The sequence below is a fragment of the Monomorium pharaonis genome, chromosome 4 (genome assembly GCF_013373865.1).
Source record: "Monomorium pharaonis isolate MP-MQ-018 chromosome 4, ASM1337386v2, whole genome shotgun sequence".
In the NCBI taxonomy this organism is placed as follows: domain Eukaryota; kingdom Metazoa; phylum Arthropoda; class Insecta; order Hymenoptera; family Formicidae; genus Monomorium; species Monomorium pharaonis.
The window spans coordinates 1388383-1404360 of record NC_050470.1 but is presented as its reverse complement, the minus strand read 5'-3'; the positions used below and the strand labels follow the sequence as shown (position 1 = coordinate 1404360).

The 15978-nt window shown below is 29.9% G+C and overlaps 4 protein-coding genes and 1 long non-coding RNA gene across 6 annotated transcripts; 1 reads left to right on the top strand and 4 right to left on the bottom strand.

Moving 5' to 3' along the window:
• Positions 1-251: 251 nt before the first annotated feature.
• On the bottom strand, positions 252-3490 carry LOC105830106 (odorant receptor 4). Its single transcript, XM_028189039.2, has 6 exons — positions 2550-3490; positions 1804-2146; positions 1386-1622; positions 1120-1233; positions 848-1003; positions 252-623 (listed from the first exon to the last, which is right to left on the bottom strand). Exons 1-6 carry the CDS (start codon positions 2804-2806, stop codon positions 573-575), a joined length of 1158 nt encoding a protein of 385 aa, XP_028044840.2. The 5' UTR covers positions 2807-3490; the 3' UTR covers positions 252-572.
• A 155-nt stretch (positions 3491-3645) lies between these two features.
• LOC118645077 (odorant receptor 13a-like) lies at positions 3646-6738 on the bottom strand. 2 transcript variants are annotated; one of them, XM_036285452.1, is made up of 6 exons: positions 5614-6738; positions 5152-5506; positions 4662-4895; positions 4353-4466; positions 4024-4179; positions 3646-3829 (listed from the first exon to the last, which is right to left on the bottom strand). In XM_036285452.1, exons 1-6 carry the CDS (start codon positions 5862-5864, stop codon positions 3779-3781), a joined length of 1161 nt encoding a protein of 386 aa, XP_036141345.1. In that variant the 5' UTR covers positions 5865-6738; the 3' UTR covers positions 3646-3778. The 2 variants fall into 2 exon arrangements, with proteins under 2 accessions (XP_036141345.1, XP_036141344.1); XM_036285451.1 differs by having other exon boundaries at positions 3646-4179.
• Positions 6739-6770: 32 nt separating this feature from the next.
• On the bottom strand, positions 6771-10027 carry LOC105830108 (odorant receptor 4). Its single transcript, XM_028189159.2, has 6 exons — positions 8724-10027; positions 8266-8611; positions 7783-8019; positions 7480-7593; positions 7198-7353; positions 6771-6992 (listed from the first exon to the last, which is right to left on the bottom strand). Exons 1-6 carry the CDS (start codon positions 8978-8980, stop codon positions 6942-6944), a joined length of 1161 nt encoding a protein of 386 aa, XP_028044960.2. The 5' UTR covers positions 8981-10027; the 3' UTR covers positions 6771-6941.
• A 1962-nt stretch (positions 10028-11989) lies between these two features.
• LOC118645089 lies at positions 11990-12501 on the top strand. The gene is made up of 2 exons (XR_004962838.1): positions 11990-12049; positions 12315-12501. It is a non-coding gene; the product is annotated as an uncharacterized LOC118645089 (long non-coding RNA).
• A 147-nt stretch (positions 12502-12648) lies between these two features.
• LOC118645079 (odorant receptor 4-like) lies at positions 12649-15784 on the bottom strand. The gene is made up of 6 exons (XM_036285456.1): positions 14462-15784; positions 13922-14273; positions 13560-13790; positions 13254-13367; positions 13013-13168; positions 12649-12815 (listed from the first exon to the last, which is right to left on the bottom strand). The coding sequence occupies exons 1-6, from the start codon at positions 14722-14724 to the stop codon at positions 12765-12767; spliced, it is 1167 nt and encodes a 388-aa protein (XP_036141349.1). The 5' UTR covers positions 14725-15784; the 3' UTR covers positions 12649-12764.
• Positions 15785-15978: the final 194 nt, after the last annotated feature.

Below are 15978 nucleotides of genomic sequence, written 5' to 3'. Positions count from 1 at the left end.
ACTTTTAATTAGTTTTGTATAACAAAAGTGTTTTCTCCTTCTCTCTCTCTCTCTCTCTCTCTCTCTCTCTCTCTCTCTCTCTCTCTCTCTCTCTCTCTCTCTCTCTCTCTCTCTCTCTCTCTCTCTCTCTCTCTCTCTCTCTCTCTTTCTGTATATGAGTATATCTAATTATTTCATTTTCTTATATAATATTTCCTTTATTTAAAAATACGTAAATATAAATAAAATTAAATGAAAAATATAAAAGTTACATTAGATTGTATTTGTTCGTTAATTTAATTTGTATTGATGAGTAAAAATATTCTCGATGTAATAATAGTGTAACACAATAACGCAACATGCTCGTCTTACAATTTCTGGGAAATAGGGATCTATTAAATATTCCGATATCAAGAATGTATCTTTTTGTATTCTTCTATAAATTACTACTGTTTTAGAATATCTCTAAATTATTACTATTTTAACCCATAAAAATATATCTTATATTATATTTTTCTGTTACTACTGAAGATATATTTATATGATATATACTTCATGACTATCATATAAAAAGCTTCAAATATACGATGTGTTTATTGCATAGCCAGCAATACTGATAAATATGATCCCGAAGCTTTCATAATCTATAATAAAGTATGAACCTTTTTATTAGAAAATAACATTTTAAAAAGTATATATTTGCCAAAAAATGCATTTTAAATATTGCTATAAGAATTTGCAAATTTAACGGATTGGTATAAAAGAATTTACATAGACAAAAAGTAAATTTAATGTAGAAAGTATCTTGATACAAATATTATGTGTACAATTATCCAAGATTATTTTGTGTGCTACGTATGAGTCTTACACTTGTAAAAGATTCTAAGGAGAGATCCATTATTTTTCCAACTGTAAGTGTCAATTGCTTCTGCGCCCTTAATATCACGAATATTAAATTACGACTGTTTTCAGGTTTCATTTCGTACCAGGCGGAATTGTACGCCGCAATCCCGACAGCTTTACTCTAGAAAAGTCGAGATAGTTAAGGGCTTCTCTGTGATATGTATTATCGTTTCTTTTTCCAGTAGGGTCAATATAAGCGTTATTGATTATTGTCATAATTATTGTTCCGTGTCTAACCTTGTTTTTCAGGTATTCCCCTGCGTAGCAAAATATAAATGCTTCAAGATTCGTTACAGTGTAAAATAAAAGAGATCGTATTATGTGCTCCGTCGCATGGGGACTGCCAATCGCCTGCAATATTAAAGGAGCAATTATGGAACCAAAATTGTAAATATGCCTCTGTGTATATAACAAGTTACACAGAATTTATTTTGTAACCAAAATGTTAATCTTACAGAATCTAATATTTATTATTATACGTAATACTTAATGTTTTCACTCGCCGTTACGATAAGAAATCCCAAAGAGCAAATTAGCACGGTGTTCGATGTGAATTGTACTAACGCGATGTATGTGTATAAATCTTCAATGTATTCCGAAAAGTTAATAACTCTTTGATGCTTGCGAATAATTTTATTCGTCGTAAAGGCGACAGATTCGGCTGTTCCTTTATTCTCTCGCGGTACGAGCTCATGTAACCAACAGCGCAAGATATCCATCTGACCACCTACGTGTAGAGTCTAGAAATAAAAATCACACATTGTATCTACTGATTAAAATTAAAAATGGTACACATTTTAACAGAGAGAGAGAGAGAGAGAGAGAGAGAGAAAGTATTGTTTGGAGACGGTATTAATTGCCAATTATTTTTATAATTACTAATTTATGACAATTGCGTTTCATACGTTGCAACTTACATACCAAAGTTAAAAGCAATGCATTCAGTAGACCTGTCCCACAGCCGGACATGATAAGATGCACAAATTGCATGGTCAGCAACGTTCTATACGTGCGTTCAGTGTTTATGTTGACAGGAAGCTCGACTTTTAAGAGAAGAGGTAGTTCAGATTGATTGGTGACGTCGACGTCGGCCAAGAAGATGCCAATACTATATGCAACAATAGTTAACGTATGAAGAGTGAACATTGCGTTAGTGATACGGGCTGCTAATTTAGCTTTGCATAACGTCTCACGCATGTTGACGTCACTTCCATTGCAATCGTTCCAGTCTTCTGTCATCATCGTCAAGATCTCGATGAATTTTCTGCGAATTATTTGAATCATCAATTATTCTATCGGAACAAATGTAAGATACAAAAACTTGTGTATATTTCTAGAAAAAATTTAATATATAAATTTATTATATATTTTATTATATATGTAAATATATAATAAATATATAATAAACACGTATTATTATATAATTATATTAACATATTTTCTTTGTTTTAATTTTTTAAATTATAGTTATCTTACATTTGAGTAAAATAAAGTATAAAAATGAATATTTATCGATAAAAATTTTTTAAAAATGCAAGTCTTCCTGAATAATTGAATATATTATTTATTTACATATGTTGATTACAATAAAAGTAGAAGATAATGGCAGAAAATAATCTTGGGTAATAAATATACAAACTACTTATATATTATGTAGCATTACTTACCGTTCATTCAACCAAAATATGATCAACTTAATTGAAAATTTTACTTGCGTTAGAAAACTACTGAAACAGTCCATCAAGTCGAAAAGATCATTAGAATGCAAATGCATTAAAAGATAACGGTAGTGGCAAATTTCATCTGTTGCTAATGCAATAATCCAATACGCCCTGCAGATTATAACACACGATGTGCCTGGCCATATACCGCACAGAGTGAGCATTAATTTTAACGTGCGATTAATTGTGCTTTTACGCGTCATCCCTTATTTCTTTTTGCTCTCCGGTTTTTACGCGAGGGAAGGCATCGATTTATAAGCAACAAGGCAAACGCTTTTTCAGATAAGAAACAGAATTGTTTTCTATCTTTCTTCCTTCGCCACTCGTTGCGTTTACCGATGAGAACTCAGTGTGTATTCTAGAATAACTGCATAAAGACTGAGAGGTTCTACCCCGAGATCATCAAATGGATCCCTACCATGATCATCTAATGGAAGTATCTCATTAAATATTTTTATCATGGAGCATACTGTCCTCGCTCGCATACGTTTAGTTTCTCACAACATTGATATAAAAAGAGGGAGAAAACATGGGGTCATCTTTTTTTCCTAGTAAACGCATATTATCCGATTTAAGTATGCAATAATTCGTGCGGTGATATACGCATTTGATTGCCATACTTCAGCATATTCCGGAAAAGTTTTGAAGTTCGTGCACCAGAGCAGAAAAAAGTAACGGAGAAATCTAAAGAAAATTCTACGGAAATATATAAATTTCTTGCCTGCAAGGCAGTTAACAGCTTGCCTGTATGCTATAGTGATATTTATAAGAAATCAATACGTAAATTGTATAGATAAAAATGCGAGTGATAATGTAATAATTTTTTTCGCTACTTATACATCGAAAGTTGTTGTTTTCTCATCTGTCACATTCAAGGACCAACATTTCGATGCACAGGTAACAAAAAATATTGTGCGACACGTGCGGATCGGCTGTTGTCCACACGTGCGGGTGAACGTACTTACGGACAATTAACCGACTCAATAACTCAACTGCACTTGTTGCACAAATAACTATTATCAAGGTAAAAAGTCCCGTTAAATTTTTTATATTACTTTCAAATGTAATCTCTGTGTAATCTCTAAGAACAATCGATAATTCATAACTTTTATCCATTATAACTAGAAAATATATGTAACACATCTTCAACAAATTACAAAACTATGCTCCAATGTTCATCTCATTGCCAAAAGTACTGATAAATATGATCCAGAAGCCTTCATAATCTATAAAATATTGCTTTTATTAATAACAAAGAAAAATATATACGCATTATTATTATTATTATATGTCTACATAAACAATTTTGTATGATAAAAAGTCTGCTTTGAACGATAATAATGTTATCATCGTTAGATATAAAAAAATATATAAAAGATTTAATTAAAATATTTATATCTTTAGTTATTACATATCTCACGTTTGTAAAGCACTCTAAGGAGAGAACTACCATCTTGCCCGCTGTAAACTGCAATTGCTTCTGCGATCGTAAAATTATAAATAACAAAAGACGACTGTTTTTAACATTCATATCATACCAAGAAGAATTGTATGCCGCGTTTCCTATCTCTTTACTCTATAAAAATGAAAAAATAATACCAATAGAACTATTTTATAAAATTTCTTTATATATCATAATTAATTAATTATATAATAATTTCTTTTAATATTATTAACTTACATTATTTTACAAATTATCTCTTTACGCCTTTTTTAATTACTATTACAATATAATCTTCTTTTACTAACCTTATTGCTCATGTATTCTCCAGCGAAGCAAAGTATAAACGCTTCGACGTTTGTTACACAAAAAAATGTAAGAGATCTCAATATTTTTTCAGCAGCACCGGGACCGTCGAGTGCCTACAATATTAAGGCAAAATGAAAATTAATGAGTTACCCGCACAAGTCTTATAAACGGTGATTAATGTGAGTATACATTAATTAAGGTGAAAGCTGCATAATATATAAATTAATATGTAGAAAATTAATATTGTAAATAATTCTGAGATTAATTTTTTAAATGTAAAATTTTAATAGTTTGATAATTTTACTCACTGTTACAATGAGAAATCCTAATGAACAAATCATCGTTGTATTCGATAGAAATTTCATTAAAGAAATAGGTGCAAAGACATTTTCAATGTTCTCCGAAAGAATGATAATTTTTTTATGTTTCTCAATGATTTTCGTCATAACAGTGAGGAATGAATCTTTTTTCCGGATATCTTTAGATCCAATTGCCGTCAACGAATAAAGTAGAATATTTATTTGACTGCCCACGTGTAAAGTCTACAAATAACGATTTTATTATTTATGACAATGTAATGACAATTTTTTATTTTATATTTAAGAAGTAAAAATATTGGTGAGAAATTTGTGAGAAATAAATTTAAGTGCACTAGATCAAATTAAATAATGAAGTATAAACAGATATTTATTTTTTTTTAATTTCTAATTTAATATTTATATTAAAATATAAACTAATAATATGGTTAAAATAGCAATTATAATTATAATTATATTTGCTTATGTAGGTGCAGGTTACCAGAGTTAAAAACAGACCGTTGAATAAACCAGCTCCCCAAGTGCACAACATCACGCCAATAAATTGCGTAACTAATACCAGTCTGTACTTGCGTTGCGTGTTTATAACGAAGGGATATTCCATTTTCATCATGAAAGGTATTTCATCCATAGATTGATCGGTGACGTCGACTTCGATAACAATTAGCAGAATGCTAATAACGTACGCAAGTCCACCGAATGTATGAAGAAGAATTAATCCATTAGAAATACGACTTGACAGTTTTGCTTTGTTTGTTACTTCGCGCAATGCAACATCACTGTTACCACAATCGTCCCAGTCTTCCATTATTGTCGTCAAGATTTCGTTAAATTTTCTATAAACAATAAGCTATATAGAGAAACAGTTAAGCGTATCCTTTTAATGTTATTTTTGTCTTTCTTTACGAAATTTTAATTGTTTACTTGATTAATTGTCGCTTACTGATATTTTAACGTGAAGATAATGATATTACAGGTTACTTTCAAAAACGCCAAGAAACTACTCAGACAATCCATCAAATTGAAGAGATTGTCGAGATTAAAATGCATCATAATGTACCAGCAATGGAGTAATACAGTAGTTCCTAGTAAAAACACACTGAACATTCTATAGAATATTGGTGCACCTGGCCAGACACCGAATGCGGTAAGAAAAAATTCTACCGTGCGACTGATCGTACGTTTACTCCCCATAACTTCTTGTCTTTCTCTACTATTATCTGTATACAAGTTAGGGCATCAAAATCTAGGAATTCTTTTATCGAAGATAAGAATAAGGAACGTATACTCTCATTGAAATTATATTTTCCAACCGCAGCGTAATGTACGTTGTGGAAAAGACTAAAGGATTCTAAGAAGCAAGTAAGACTTATTGGACGAGTGATCAATAGTAGTTGCTTATTAAATATTTTTATGGTACATGAAATTTGTCTCGCTCGTGTTTATCATAATTTCCTATAATATCGATATGACAAGCAAGAGAGAAAGAAGAGAACATAGGGTCATCTCTTGAGTGCCAGTTATAGCATATTATCTGGTTTAAATATACAATGATTCGTGCGAACGCGAATATGACGAGGGAAAGCACATAGGGGTCACGTTTCCTTTTCTTAGTAGTCGCATATTATTCGGATTAAATATGCAATGATTCGTGCGGTGATGTACGCATTCGACATTCGACCACCAGTCGTACTTTAGCGTACCCCGGAAAGGTTTTGAAGTTTATGCACTAAAGCAACAAAGCAGCAACAGAAAAACTCAAGTGCAGTGCTATACAGAAATATAAAAGTTTCTTCACGTGTAAGGTAGTTTGCAGCATATTTGATATTTATTGCATATTCGATATTTATTGCATGCATTATATTATAGTGATACTTATGAGAAATCAACAAGTGCATAGATTGTATAGATAAAAATGCATGTAAGAATAATGCAATTTAGTATTTTATGTGCACAATGTTTGAAGAAATGAAAAAAATGTATTCTAAAATTATTAGAACATGCAATTTTTCTCTATACTAATAAAAAAAATTTCACGATTTTTGTGTATTACAGTTTTTTATATCAATTAATAACTATATTATTTTCTAAAAGTATATATTTTACTAAAATATGTACCATGCGTATATATTTTTTCATATTTATCTGTACATATTATATATACTTTGCCTTAAATATTCTTTTTAAGAAAATCAAACTCTATATACGATATAATAACTTACTTTATTACTTTATGATTATTAAGAAATTTTAAAATAAATACTATGGCATTTATTTCATTGCCAGTAGCACCGATAAATACGATCCAGAAGCCTTCATAATCTATAACAATTTAACATTTACTAGTGATAATAAAAAATGCCAACGCATTATTATAACATAATTTGTATAAAAAAATCTATATGATAAGAAATCTATCTTAAATGATAATAATATTATTATTACTAATAACAGAAAAAAATAAATGATCACGTCCTTATAAAAAATTGAGTTAAGACATGGTTTTTTTAACTATTACATATCTTACATTTGTGAAATACTCTAAGGAAAGATCTGCCATTTTGCCTGCTGTAAACTTTAATTGTCTCTGTGATCTTAAAATTATAAATAACAAAATACGGTTATCTTTAGCTCTCATATTGTACCAAGTTGAATTGTACGCTGCATTTCCAATCGCTTTGCTCTATGAAAGTGGAAATAAAAAAAATCTATAGTATTTTCTTCTATGATATATCAGTTTTAATATCAGAAACGCAAAACTATCTATAGGTTTTCTTTATTACTATCATAACAATCTTCTATCTCTAACCTTATTGCTCAGATATTCTCCAGCAAAGCAAAATATAAACGCTTCGATATTTGTCACAGCGTAAAATAAAAGAGATCTTACTATTTGTTCAGTGGCATCAGGACTACCGATTGCCTATAGTGTTAGTACAAAATGAAAACAAACATATTTACGTATAGAATCTTATAAATGTGGTTTATATTTATATAACTATGACAAATTAATTGAGATACGTAATATAAATCAATATATAAGAAATTGATATTAATGTATTTGATATTAAAGTTACATTTTTTAATTTTAAATTTTAATAATTTAACTCACGGTTACAATAAGAAATCCTAATGAGCAAATCATCACGGTATTCGATGTGAATTGCAACAAAGCAATGTATGAATAAAGATTTTCTATGTTTTCTGAAAGATTAATAATTTTTTGATGTTTCCGAATGATTTCCGTCATGACAGTGACGAATGAGTCACGTTTTTTTTCAATGTCTATAGATCCAACTTCCGTCAACCAGCGCAGCAAAATGTTTATTTGACTGCCCACGTGTAGAGTCTACAAATAAAAATTCTGTCACTATATGATAACAATTATTTATTTTACTTTTAAAAAATATTAATATTATTATGAATAATGAATTAATAAAATGCACAAGAGCGCATTAAAACTTTATGAAATTGATATTCTACTATTTTTGAATTTATACTAAATATTTATAGTAAAATAATTTAACAATATGTAGTAGCATTATACAACAATTATATTTTGCTTATGACACTTGCTTATTTAGGTGCAGGTTACCAGAGTTAAAAACAGACCGTTGAATAAACCAGCTCCCCAACTGCACACCATCACGAAAACGAACTGCGTAGCTAATACCAGTCTGTACTTGCGTAGCGTGTCTATAACGAAGGGATATTCCATTTTCATCATGAGGGGCAATTCAGCCGTTCGATCGGTGACGTCGGCATCGGCCAGGAGAATGCCAATGACGTATGCAACCGCGGCGATTGTATGAAGAATAATTAACGCATTGCAAATACGGCTCGATAATTTTGTTTTGCTTGCCGTTTCGCGTAATGCAACGTCACTGTTACCGCAATCATCCCAGTCTTCCTTTGTCATTGTCAAAATTTCGACAAATTTTCTACAAACGATTGAATATCTCGAGACAGTTGCAGCTGTATTCTCACGACATTATTTTTCCTTTTTCTTTTGTTTAAAAGTTTTGATTGTTTAATTGATTAATTATCGCTTACCGCTGTTTTAGTGAAAAAATAACGAGCTTGAAGGTCAGTTTTACATGCGCCAAGAAACTACTCAGACAATCCATCAAGTCGAAAAGATTATCAAAATGAAAATGCGTTGCAAAATACAAGTAGTGAAAGTATTGATTAATTGCTAACGTAATTATCCAAAACACTCTGTAGAGCTGTACACATGGTATACCTGGCCAGACACCGAACATGGTGAGCATAAGTTCTACCGTGCGATTGATCGTACGTTTACTCCCCATAATTTCTTATCTTCCTTTGCTACTGTTTATGTACTAGCCAAAACATTAAAACATAGGAATACTTTTGTCAACGTATAAGAAACATATACTCTTGAAAAAATGTTCTCCAACCACAGCTTGATGTATGTTGTAGAAAATTTGCGTGCAGACTAGAAAATTCTAGAAGTACCTTGAAACGTATAGCACCGTCGGGTGACTGACCAATGGCTCATTAAATATTTTCCTCCTGTGTGTACACAATACGAAGAAATAGCTTCTAATTTTTTAAAAAGGAGCGGACAAAGTCGCGTTATCTTCCAGTACTGACTACGCACTCATGAACAATTTGCTTAAATATGTAATGATCACAGCGATATACATCCGGTGAAAGTCACATCTTGCGATCTTTAAAAGAGTCTTAATATCTAGTAGAAAAGAAATTCAAGAGAAAAAAAATAAAGAAATTGGTAAGGTAATTGTACATGAAATGTCATCTAACTATAAAGTTATAAGTTTTAACTTCTAACGAGCAATTACCTTTAAAGAAAGAAAAGCATCTGTCGAAGAATACTTTTTAAATAAAATAGTCATAACGCATTTGCGACCTATTTGCTTTAATAATTTAGAGTACTGTATGAACCGTGGACCGTACTCTATATGTACTGAAATGAAATTTTCTCTGAAGCAAAATTAAGAAAATAAGATGTAACATGAAGGATGAAGTACCAGGAAAAAGTAAAATTAGTATATATTGTACATAAAAGTTACGACTCTTCGAATCCTCGCTACCTGTAGTCTACCTTTCTTAACCTCTCTCAGATATAAGAAAAGAATATTTAACATTTATCTCATAATTAACACTATGTTTTTGAAACTATTGATATATGTGCGCAGGGCCTGTTCAAAGAGTAAAATCGAGACGAATAAAAATTGACGATTACAGAGATGCGAAAAGTGAAATACAACTTTTATTTGAAATGTGCATATTCTTTATATATACACTGCAAATCCAAATGTATAAAAATGCTTTATTTATATGTTACTTGGTTTCTTACGTAAAAATAATAGCAAAATGTGTTAAACTATATTTAAATGTGTAAATTTATTTTTTTTATGCAGTATAGTATGATATTTTTACATAAAAAACTAAATTTTGCACACAAGTAAAGTATTTTTTATACATTTAGTTTTAGAGTGATCAGATTTAACATTTATGAGTTTGCTATTTTATTATTATAATTATTATATTAAACAGTCGAATTTTTGTCTTTAATATACTGCTAGCATAACTGATATGTCAGATGCTGAAGGTTTTATAATCTATAACAATATTATGTGTTTGTCACACACACACACACACACACACACACACACACACACACACACACACACACACACACACACACACACACACACACACACACACACACACACACACACACACACACACACACACCACTAAACTGATGCATGAAAATACAAGTAATGTTAGATGAGAACATATGTATAAAATTCTGACTTATTATAAAAACCACAGCACTGTAAATGTAGATGTAAGATCATAAATATCATATTTTAAAGAGAAATTGTTAGAACATAATATTTCGACGGTATGCTTACATTGAGAAATTATTCCAAGAAATTATTCCATAAATTTTCCAAATGTAATTGTCAATTCATTTTGCGATTTCATTATCAGAAACAGAATAATCCATCTGTCTTGAAATCTGCATTGGTACCAAGAAGAGTCGTATGCGGCGACTCCGATTGCTTTGCTCTACATACCAAGAATTAAGAAGAGAGAATTACCAGTTTAGTTAATAATTGGACACATCAGAGATGTTAATTCTAACCTTAATATTTAAATATTCTCCAGCGAAACAGAACATAAATACTTTACAATTCATTGTGAAATAAAATCCAAGAGTTTTTATTAGAATCGGAACAGTATCGGACCTTCCAATTAACTGTAATATTAAATAATATATTTTTTAATACCATTAGCAATATTAAAATGATTTGTAACAAATCAGCGAACATAATTTAAATTATATAAATTAATCATCTGTATCATGTGTATATTTTCCATAAAATTTGTCCTTCTACATTTTATCTTTCAGCGATAATACTTACGTAATAAGTACAAAACCGAGAGCACAGATAATTAATGTGTCTGACACAAATATAACACCAGTGCAATATTGGAATATAAATTTTTGATGTCTTTCGAAAAGGAAATAATATTCTGATGTTTTACAATTATTTTTCTTATTATTAGTAGGCTCAGTCTGTATCCGCTTTCCTCTGAAACTATTTACTGTCAACCATTTACGAAGAATCTCAATTTGACCAGATAAATGCAGCACCTGAAAAAGTTTCAAAATTTATCTTGGCTTTTTTACAATAATTATATTATATTTAGTAATGATATTATTGTGTTACATTAACATGTTAATTAAAAATTTTATAACATTTTAAGACAATTTTAACAACTCACCAAGACAATAAGAACATCATGATAACGACACCACCAAAGATCAATACGCAAGAGAATTGTACAACTAATGTCAATCCGTAAACAAATTGTATATCAATATTAAATGGAAAATCCATTTTCAGAATAAAGAGTCGCATAGTTATATAAGACTCTTCTGTGTTACTCGTGTCAAAAGTAAAAATGCTAGTGCTACATAATGTTATGGCTATCAAAAAGAAACCGCGACATTAGCAAAATTATGACTCAATAGCTTTGCTTATCATGATTACTAAAATCTAGTTTACTAGCATCGCTATAATTCTTTTACACTTATCCATACGTTGTTTCCTACAACGCAGTAAAAAATATTGCTGTTAATATGCAAGCAGAAAGTATATAAAGTTTGAATTGTAAAGTTTGAATCGATAAGACTCGAAGTACAGAGTATAATGAGTAAACACAGAGGAAGATAAAAATTATACTTTCACTTTGTTCGACTTCATTTAGTAACTTTGCGTATTTCAACTTATTGATTTTCTTTCCGAGTCTTTTCTTCCTTTTAGCAATGCACGTGCACGTGCAGTACATTAACACACGTGATGGACGATAGAATAGTAAGTCTAATGAAATCATAGATTTCTATTTATGTGTAAATTTTCTATAGTTATACAATAGCTGATTTTAAACGGCATTAGAAATGCGAAATGTTTCACATCGACAGAATGAAAGCATGTATGAAATACAAGTTATATAAAATCTACGACTTTAATCGTTTTTCTAATATTATTCATGCATAAAAAATTAAATTTAAATAAATAAATTTAATTGTAATATGAAATGTGTGTATGCGTATTATTATAAATAATTTTTTTTTTCCAGGAAAAGTAATAATTCAATTAAGAATTAAGAAAAGAAGAAGACTTAAGGATAAAACAACAAGGAAAAAGCAGAGATGTAGGAAAGAAATTAAGATTAAAAGTATTGATAAATAACAAAATATTAAGAACAATGATATTGATAAGGGTAAGTTGTGCAAAACATGACAGAATGCAGAGATTCCCTCTGAGAATAAAAAAAGGAAATAACAATAATTAAAGAAGCAAGTTATCTGAGAAACAGATTAAAAATTGAGAAAGTATAAGTGAGCGAATAATCTAAAGAATAAATAATTAAAAATTAAAAAAATATATAGAATAGCAGAAGTAAAAGCCAAACAAAATATGCGATTACAGTAATACGATTACAGTAAAATACTTTTATTCAATGTTTATACTTAACATATGAGTTACTATTCTATTACGGTTATTGTATTAAACACTTACATTGTCTTCAATATAATGCTAGCATAAACGATACGTAGGATGCTGAAGCTTTCAAAATCTATAACAAAATTATGAATTTGTCAATAAATTGGCATACGTAAATGCAATCAATATTACATAGGAACGTATGTATAAAATATTTATTTATTATAAAAACTACAGCATTGTAAGTAGTAAAAGTGAGATATTAAACACTGTATTTGAAAAAAAAATTAGAAGTATTTTTAGAACAAAATATTTTAATAGTATTCTTACGCTGACAAATCGTTCGAAGGAAAGATCCATAAATTTCCCAACTGTAATCGACATTTGATTTTGCGATCTCATTATCAGAAACAAGATAACCCGGCTGTCTTGAAATTTGCATTGATACCAACGAGAACTGTATGCAGCGTCACCGATTACTTTACTCTATATACGAAGAGTTAAGAATTACAGAGAAAAATTAGCAATTTATTTAATAATAATTGGACATTCCACAAATATTAATACTAACCTTAGAGCTTAAGTACTCTCCAGCAAAACAGAACATAAATACTTCAAAATTTATTATAAAGTAAAATCCAAGAATCTTCATTACAATCGAAACAGCATCAGGTCTTCCAATGGACTGAGATATTAAAAATAATACTTTTATATGTAACACAACATTAAAGATTTTAATAATAAGTCCTTTCCCGTGCCCGTAACCATTGAACAAATGTTAAATTATACAATTTAATAATTTTTTTTACTTTTGAGTAAAATTTGTCTTTATTAAATTTTTGATCTTTTACCGATGAAACTCATTATGATTATTTACCGTAACCAGTACAAAACCGATACTACAGATAGTCAAAGTGTCTGCTACAAATAGAACCAACGTAATGTCGGAAAATATATTTTCGATACTTTTTGAAAAAGTAATAATATTCTGATGTTTTTCAATTATTGTCCCTACTATTGTTAGGTTTAGTTTATATTCGTTTTCGTCTGAAATAACTTCTGTTATCCATTTACTGAGAATTTCGATTTGGCCACCTAAATGTAGTACCTAATAGATTTTGAAAACTTGATTTTATTTTAATTACAGTAATTATACATAATGCGTGCTAACATGATTACGTGGCTTTAGTTCAAACAAAGACAACCATTACAAAATTTTATAACAAATAATTCACTCACCAAGACAATAAGGAGAGTATTCAGCATGACATTGCCACAAGCAGTGAGTACTGTACAAAAACCTTGTGAAAGCAATATAATTTCATAAACAAATCGTGTATCACCGCTGAATGGAAAATCCATCTTTAGAATTAGCGGTCGCATGGATATATCAGTTTCGTCTAGATTAAACGAGTTGTAAGTGAAAACGCTAACAGTATAAAATATTACGGCTATTACAACACTACCAAAACATAAATTAGAAATATTATGCGATAGAATGGCTTTGCCGATCGTCGCACGTTTACTAAAATCGGTATTGCTGCTTTTCTTCCAATCCATCGCCATCATCGCCAATATCTTGTCCAATGTTCTACGAGCGATTTTATGGACCATCATAATGAAAGAAACATTAATTTCTTAAAATTACATATGTACAGAAATTTACATAATGTTGTGACTTTAAATGTGTTTATCATATAATTAAGAAAAGTATCGTGTCATTCTCTGTAAAAATATTGTTGATATATTTATTAAAATTGTAGCTATTGCATGTCTCACCGCTGATTAAGCCAAAAATTGATGATTTTAAAAAAAAATTGACTATACGTTAAGGTAACACTTAGGCATTCCATCAGATCGGACAGATCGACAGTATATAAGCGCTTAATAACATATCGATATTGGAAAGATTGAATAGCCGCTATTGTAATCGTCCAAAAAAGTCTACAAAATAGAATGTATGATGATCCTGGCCAGATACCAAAAATTCGAAGCGGAATTTCTATGGCTCGATTGATGGTACTTGTAGGTGTTTGTTTCATGTTCTTTTTGTTTTCACCTTTTTATTTCTGTTTATCTCCGTTAAAAAAATGTACGAATGACTAAAGAGTATCACTGAATAAAACTGATCATTCGTACGATGTATAGTACTGATCGTCACTGCACAAAATAAAAATCTTTGAGAGAAGGCAAAACAAAGAACATATTCTAATCTCCTCACAATTATTAAATATCTGCATGTAGGTTTAAATTTCATATGCAATTGCTGTGGCTTTTCTACTGTAACGCTCGTAGAAAAAAAAATTAAAAGACTACCTCTCGATGGCCCTACTGGTCGGTCAAGAAATGAGCAATTTGCTTTAAAAATTCAAGCAAATGTAGGTGTACTATACGCACATCGAATGTTAAATTCAGAGTAATAATCATAAGAAAATTTTTTAGCCTGCGTGGAAATCGCGTGTTCAAGGAAATCGAAAGCACCTATATTATGATCATGATTATATACTCTAACGGTTTTAGATGCTAGAAAACAGAAAAAAAAGAGAAAAGGAAAAAAAGAATATTTTGTTCGAGGGATCTTCACCATTCATCTCTCTACTCGTCGCTTCCTACAACGTAATAAAAAAAAATATTACAGTTAATATACAAGCAGAAAGTACATAAAGTTCGAATAGTAATCGATGAGACTCAAAGTACAGAAAATAATGAGTAAATACAGAAGAAGAGAAAAATTATACTTTTGCGTTGTTCCGTTTCATTTAGTAACTTTGCGTATTTCAACTTATTGATTTTCTTTCCGAGTCTTTTCTTCCTTTTAGCAACAGTGCACGTGCAGTACATTAACGCACGTGACGGACGATAGAATAGTAAGTCTAATCAAATCATAGATTTCTACAAATTTCAATTTATGTGTAAATTTTCTATAGCTATACAATAGCTGATTTTAAACGACATTAGAAATGCGAAATGTTTCACATCGACAAAATGAAAGCATGTATAAAATACAAGTTGTATAAAATCTACGACTTTAATTGTTTTTCTAATATTATTCATGCATAAAAAATTAAATTTAAATAAATAAATTTAATTGTAATATGAAATGTGTGTATGCATATTATTATAAATAATTTTTTTTTTCAGGTAAAGTAATAATAATTTGATTAATAATTTAAAAAAGGAGAAAACTTAAGAATGAAACAACAGGAAAAAAACCAGAGATGTGGGAAAGAAAACAAGATTAAAAGTATCGATATATAACAAAATATTAAGAACAATGATATTGATGATATTGATAA

Excerpts from the sequence above, each read along its gene's own strand:
- LOC105830108 (XM_028189159.2), bottom strand. The coding sequence starts at position 8,980 with ATGGGGAGTAAACGTACGATCAATCGCACGGTAGAACTTATGCTCACC. Across the intron at positions 8,612-8,723 it reads ATTTTTTCACTAAAACAGCG|AAAATTTGTCGAAATTTTGA; the intron begins GTAAGCGATAAT and ends AATCGTTTGTAG. Across the intron at positions 8,020-8,265 it reads ACGGTCTGTTTTTAACTCTG|ACTCTACACGTGGGCAGTCA; the intron begins GTAACCTGCACC and ends TTTTATTTGTAG.
- LOC118645079 (XM_036285456.1), bottom strand. The coding sequence starts at position 14,724 with ATGAAACAAACACCTACAAGTACCATCAATCGAGCCATAGAAATTCCG. Across the intron at positions 13,368-13,559 it reads TCGGTTTTGTACTGGTTACG|TCCATTGGAAGACCTGATGC; the intron begins GTAAATAATCAT and ends TTAATATCTCAG. Across the intron at positions 13,169-13,253 it reads GAGAGTACTTAAGCTCTAAG|AGTAAAGTAATCGGTGACGC; the intron begins GTTAGTATTAAT and ends CTTCGTATATAG.
- LOC105830106 (XM_028189039.2), bottom strand. The coding sequence starts at position 2,806 with ATGACGCGTAAAAGCACAATTAATCGCACGTTAAAATTAATGCTCACT. Across the intron at positions 1,623-1,803 it reads ATGCATTGCTTTTAACTTTG|ACTCTACACGTAGGTGGTCA; the intron begins GTATGTAAGTTG and ends TTTTATTTCTAG. Across the intron at positions 624-847 it reads CCTTAGAATCTTTTACAAGT|ATTATGAAAGCTTCGGGATC; the intron begins GTAAGACTCATA and ends ACTTTATTATAG.
- LOC118645077 (XM_036285451.1), bottom strand. The coding sequence starts at position 5,864 with ATGGGGAGTAAACGTACGATCAGTCGCACGGTAGAATTTTTTCTTACC. Across the intron at positions 5,507-5,613 it reads ATCTTCACGTTAAAATATCA|AAAATTTAACGAAATCTTGA; the intron begins GTAAGCGACAAT and ends TATTGTTTATAG. Across the intron at positions 4,467-4,661 it reads TAGGATTTCTCATTGTAACA|GCACTCGACGGTCCCGGTGC; the intron begins GTGAGTAAAATT and ends TTAATATTGTAG.